Source organism: Nematolebias whitei, chromosome 10, assembly GCF_014905685.2.
Source record: "Nematolebias whitei isolate Nwh7 chromosome 10, NemWhi1, whole genome shotgun sequence".
Lineage (NCBI taxonomy): Eukaryota > Metazoa > Chordata > Actinopteri > Cyprinodontiformes > Rivulidae > Nematolebias > Nematolebias whitei.
The window spans coordinates 22,709,695-22,716,060 of record NC_056507.1 but is presented as its reverse complement, the minus strand read 5'-3'; the positions used below and the strand labels follow the sequence as shown (position 1 = coordinate 22,716,060).

Genomic DNA, 6,366 nt, shown 5'->3' with positions numbered 1-6,366 from the left:
TTATAAACTCTTCCCACACCTACAAACCTTTCTCACTCTTATTAACCTTTTTCTGAAATTTCAACCAGACACAGAGCGCGTTCAGTAAGCTTTATTTTGAAAAGACTGGTGGAAGTCAGCACACGTCTGTGGAAACGCACTGGAAAGTTTCGCAGTTTCGAAACAGGAAAGTCCAGGGCACCGAAACTTGGTCAGGATGAGGTCAGTCAGGAGCATGAGATAATCGCTGGACATTTACTTGTGTGAAGAGTTATGCTGATCACAGTGGAGCAGGTGGGCGTGGTGAACAGACAGGCAGGAATCATGACATTCCCACACTTTGGTGATGAAGATGATGATGAGATGAATGTACAGTACTGCACAGCATGTTCAGTACACACACTATAAAAATTAGTTTAAAAACACACGATACAGTGAACCTGCAAAAAAGTGAACCGCCGAACAGCGAGGGATGACTGTACATATTACAGAAAAGGGTGTTGACGTTGGGAGGCCTGAGAGTGAACTGTGCTTATTACTGTGAGCAATCTTCAAAGATGAACCACTCATCAAATCATCAGCCATTTTTATCTTACTGTATACATTTGGCTTCAGGTACAGATACCAATATATATTTTACTGACTGAGCCTTCTTTTGTTTATATTTTACCCCCAGCTGATAATTCAAATGTCCAGACAATAAAAACAGAGGGGTCCTCCCTGGTGGAGACCTGTATATTTGATGGTCAGATCAAATCTTTGTCCCCTGAGCAAACTGACTGCTCTGATCAGCCTTCCAAACGGCAGGAGGACACACCTATGGAAGTGTCTAGCAATCCTTCACCCACAGACGTTTTCAAGGTAAGCTGTATTTATTTAATGAAGACTGTATTACTTATAAATCAGAAAGCCAGTACCGGTAGTTAATAACTTTGCTTCCCCTCTTAGTCATCCCCTGACCCGCTCATCTCCGTGCAGCAGACCCTGGAGCTCAACTCTAGTCCTCATCCAAGTGGCGGGTCTTTTGAGAGCCCAATGCCCCTCCAGCCTGAAGATGTAGAGCTTCCCCAAGCACCTCCTGTCTTCTCTGGTCTAGAGTCTCTCAGCGCCATACAAAAGCAAGATATTAGTTCCACAACCTCCTTCCCAGTTTCAGGAGATACCACTATCCCCCCTGTAACACCAGAGGTTCCTCAGCAAATCCTTAGAGATCCTCAGGAAAGCTTGTCTCCTGAAAGCTCTGATAATAGTGGAAGCATTGTGGTTGTAGCCATGCCTCAAATTGGAGCTCCTTCTCAACCACAACCCCAACAGTCACAGGTATCCCTGTTTCCTCAGGAAGGAGTGGCCCAACTTGAGAGGGCAGTGAGGGAGCTGCAGGCTGGAAGTAACCCCACGCTCCAGCAGGTGCTGGAAGCAGCTGTAGTGCAGCAGCAGCTGAATTCTGTCCTTTACAGCCCCACACCTTCTGCAGAATCCTTACAGCAGCATGTTCAGGAGAACATGAACAGCCTCAGATTGGGAACCACAGAAAATTCGCTGTCTGCTCAGCAGCAGTTACAGATGCAGCAGCAGCAACAACAAATGCAGCAGCAGTTTCAGCAACATCAACTTCAGCAACAACAGCAAATCCTTGAAAACCTACAGCAGCAGCAACAGCAGCAGCAGCAAGTTCTCAACAACATGCAGCTCCAACAACAACTTATATTACAGCCCCAAGATCAACAACTGCAGCAGCAGCAAATCATTGAGAACATTGCACAGCAGCAGCTGCAACAAAATCAGCAACAAGTACTTAACAACATTCAGCTTCAGGATCAGCAACAACAAAATCAAATGTTTGCTAATTTACAACAGCATCAACTACAACAGCAGCAGCAGCAGCAAAATCAAGCATTGAGTAACTTACAACAGCAACAACAGCTGCAGGAGCAGCAGGTCTTAGAGAATCTGCAGCAGCGCTTACAAGCCGAGCTGCTTCAGCCACAGATTCACTCCTCTGCCCAAACACAGCAGCCTGTCTCCCTCCTGCAGCAGGCTGGGGAGCTGCTTACCATTCAGACCAGCTTTCCAACACAGCCTCCGTCCCACACATCGCCCCCACAACAACTCTTCCAGTCACCCAGACCTCTGGCTGAGGCCCAGAGTACTCAACAGCAGGTCCAGGCTGCCCTGCTTCAAAACACACTGAGTGTTCTCACTGGTGGGAGTCTCAGCTCAGAGCAACCGACCACAGCCTCGACCATATATCTGTCCACAAATCAGCCCCAACAGCAGCAGCAGCAGCCACAGCTGGCATTCATCTCTTCTATGGAGACCTCTAACAACCAGCCCCAGTCAGTTTCAATGTTTCAGAACGAACCCCGAGCTCAGCTTTCCCAGATGCAGCCACTGAGCACCCCAATGGAGCAGCAGCAGTCCCCACAGCAAAACCAACAGCAGCCACAACAAATTCCAATGAGCCAGCAGGCCTCTCTGTTCCAGACTATTCCAAACCACTCACAAACAAACCCTGTCCCCCACAGCCAAATTACACAACCCCAACAAACAGGCCTGCTTCTCTGTACTACAGATCTAAATCCACAAGCTATTCTCTTCAGTACCCAGAGTCAAGGTCCTTCCCCTATAGGAAGCATTAGTGTTGGAATCTCCCAGCCAGACTCCACAGAGCCCATGTCCTTCCAAGTCCAGAGCTCTTCAGGCAGCAACTCATCATCCCCTGCAAACCAACAGCAGAGTTTATTTCAGGAACAGCAGCCAATGCAAGTGACGCCAAGTCCCAACCAAGTCCCCAGCAATCAACCTATGAAGCTGTTCATACCGCAGACATCTCTGTCGAGCTTGCAGGGCACCATCGGCTCACAAGAGCTGAACACAGAAGCTTCAGCTCCTGCTGCGACCATCTTTGTGGTTCAAGGTGGCATGGGTGTGGTTGCCAACCCGGGTCAGCAGCCCTCGGAGCAGCTTTTCCAGACTACGGTTGGTGGCCCTGTAGCTCCACAAGGACAGCCCAAACTGTTTCTTTTTGGCATCCAGAATGGTAAGATGATTTTAGTCTTAATTAGTTTGATTCTTGTAAAATGGGGTTGTGTAAAAGCTTTGCTTGTTGATAGCGGTGGAGAAAGAATATTCAGTTGGAGAAGGAAGTTTTTAAAACATAGCCAATAAATTAAAAAAATTAATAAATAACAGAATTTGGGCCACAAAAAAATTTTCCTCTTGTCAAAAATCTCAAACCTCAAAAATTGTCCCTGTGGTTCAACAAACACTGCATTTCAAGAGCTTTTGTTTACACCACGTTGCCTTTCCTGCTGATGTTCATGTTTATTCTTTTGTCATTGTTTTCTCAGCCCAACTCTGAGATAGTAAACTAAGTACGGATGCACGATATTGGATTTTTTTTGGCCGATATCCGATATGTTAAAACTTATTTGGCCGATAACCGATGCCGATATTTTATATACGTTCCTTTGTCAGAACATAGCCCTCTTATTTAGGCTTATTTGCTACAAAAAATGTGCACCAGTTGTAAGAGCTGGTGACATATATTCAGTAACAGTCATATGATATGCATAGCACTTTAACTTATAGTAAATGAAAAGTGTTAAATCTCTTCGTCTTCATCTTCAAAGTTCTTCTTCTCACTTTCAAATCTATCCACAACCTTGCCCCTCCGTACTTATCTGACCTCCTACACATCTCCATCCCCTCTCGCTCTCTCAGATCCTCCTCTTCACTACACCTCCATGTACCCTCTGCCCGCCTCTCCACCATGGAGAGCAGGGCCTTCACCTGCTCTGCTCCTCATCTCTGGAACTCTCTACCCCCTGACTTACGAAACACCACCTCTCTTTCTCTGTTCAAGACTGCTCTGAAACACATCTCTTTAGACTCGCTTATCCTTAACTTTGCTGTATGTATTTTATATTATTTATGTATTTTATATTCTGTATGTATTTTATATTCTTTATGTATTTTATATTCTGTATGTATTTTATAATCTTTATGTATTTTCTTACTGAAAAGTGTCCTTGGGTGTCCTGAAAGGCACTTTTTAAATAAAATGATTATTATTATTATTATTATTATTATTATTATTATTATTAAATGTTATTTATTAGCATTAGTCACCTGCAATGCTGTCTCACTTGTGGAGGCTTGTTCTAGCTGCAGTGTGGGATCCTCTGCACTCCTGTGCATGAAGGGCAGACTTTTTAAGTTCAAAGTTTTTGTCTATCCATTGTGCCGTAAGACTTAATCATGCTAACGGGGCTAACACGACGTCCAAATGTCTGTGGTAAATCTCACCCAACATGTCGTGCTATCGGCTATTAACTTCTCAATGATGTCGGAAATAACAGCTTGTAACTTTGGTAACATTACGTCAGAAAAATATCTCCGACTGGGGACGATGTAGCGAGGCTCAACGTAGTCCATAAATCTTCAGAATCCAACATCCTCGCCAACAAAAAAGAAACTTCCACACCGCCGACATTTTGGATTTTCCTCTCCGCCGTGAGATCAGGTAGGCGCACGTGACATCATCGCGTTGTGCTGCCACTGCAGGCAAAAACAGCGCCTTTTATATCGGCGAGTGGTTTTGATGGAATGTCCGATATTGAAATTTAACGCCAATATCAGCCATGCCGATAGTATCGTGCATCCCTAAAACTAAATTTAAAAAAACTCGAAAAGCAACAATGCCAGGCTGTTCAAGATGTCTGACACAATTCTCAGTGGGCTTAGATGATCAGGGGAGCAGTTCACTGCCCAGTGTAAAAGTGTTTTTGTTTTGTTTTTTTTAATAGGATAGTGTTTGCTGAACTGCTATGAAATTTTGAGCTTGGAGTTTGTTTAAATTGCTCTTCTGTGATTCTTATTGCAAGTCCCTGTTAGCTTAACATGCTATCAGTTCCTCCCTTCACCTCCAAACTTATCAACTTCTACTAAAATAAGACAAGTAATCGGTACAACTCCAGCCTTAATCCTTTTTAACATCCATGCTACCTACTTATTTGCATGGGTGCAAATATCTCCCATGCTGCTTTTGTGTTACAATCAAAATGTTAATTTGCTCTTTATTTACAGCCAAATTTGCTCTTTTCACTTCCTCTCAGACTCGTCCCAGTTGCTCAGTTCTTCTGGACCAAGCCTGCCTGCGCAGAACCAGACCCAGAGTTCCGGTCACATGCAGCCCCTGTTGGATCAGCCCATGGCTCAAGCTGCCTCCAGCGTGCACAGCAACTTGCAAAACACCCTTCAGGCACAAATGCAAACCAGCCTAGAGAATGCAATGCAGCCAAACACACAAACAGCTCCGCAGTCCGGTTTACAGGTATCCTTAGAATCAAGTCTGCCAACTCCCATGCAGACAAGTCTACAGACACAGATACAGAGCAGCTTACAGAATCAAATGCAGGCTTCTATATCTACAACATCTAGCATGGATAAGTTTGAGGACCTGCTGGAAAGCTTACAGAAGCAGTGAGAAATGTTTGAAGAAGCCTTGAGGAGGCTCTTCGTTATGTAGCTGAAAGTTATGTTTTGTAAAATCAGCAAACACAAAGGCGGTGTCTTTGTGGCAATGCTATCAATCTTGAAGAAAAGAAAAACTAAAATATTTAAGAATAAAATTCCCTTTTACCTATAACTCAAATTATGAGCTTCTGTAACATTGTTTTTATATGATATTTATCGTTAATTCTAAGCTTCATTTAATGTTTTTGAGTTGTTAAAGCTGCATTTTAATTGTCCTAGCAGGGTCAAATGCTGTGTTTTGTTGTGAGTGTGTTTTTTTTAAATAATGCAAGCCTAAGAGGATGATATAAACATGTCAGGTTTGGTGGAGGAACTGGAAAGGGTGAAGAATGTCAGCAACATAAAAGCAGGTGGATTCAGTTAAGGGTTGAAACAGATTTCACAGTTGTGTTCGGTAAAGGTTGAATCTCAGTTTGAGTGTGTAAACTACCAGGTTTCACTGCACGATCAGAAGCAAATCTGGGAGTCGGGTCAGTGTCATTGTGAAGTGATGGTTGAAACAGGAAAATTAGGATTATTTGCATTGAAGCAGGGCTGAAAACCCTGGGACAACCACTTAATTTGATATTTCCCATAGAGAAGTTGCTCATTATGCAGTTTATCGGACATGTTTTTGCTTGTGAAGAACTATTGTAAAATCTAAGATTATAGATTGCTTAAAATATTGAATTCTTTGTAGATTAACGTGAGGTTTTGTAGAATATCTGCTGGTAGTCTGCACTTGAAGTCTTTCTCAGAGGGAGGAAAGTTAAACGATGCTATCAGCTCTACTCCTGAAAACTAAAATGCAATTCCTCACCAACGTGTGTTGTCAGAATAATCAGTTGATGCGAGAAAAGCAGAAGGAAT

General features: G+C 43.4%; 1 protein-coding gene across 1 annotated transcript in view; it reads left to right on the top strand.

The window, feature by feature from the left end:
- nfat5a (nuclear factor of activated T cells 5a) overlaps positions 1–5,578 on the top strand; it is a 20,599-nt gene extending 15,021 nt beyond the window's left edge. Inside the window, exons 10-12 of the mRNA XM_037683473.1 lie at positions 656–840; positions 928–3,019; positions 5,097–5,578. Of these exons, the coding sequence (XP_037539401.1) occupies positions 656–840; positions 928–3,019; positions 5,097–5,467 (2,648 nt within the window). The 3' untranslated portion in view covers positions 5,468–5,578. The remainder of the gene's footprint in view (positions 1–655; positions 841–927; positions 3,020–5,096) is intronic.
- Positions 5,579–6,366: the final 788 nt, after the last annotated feature.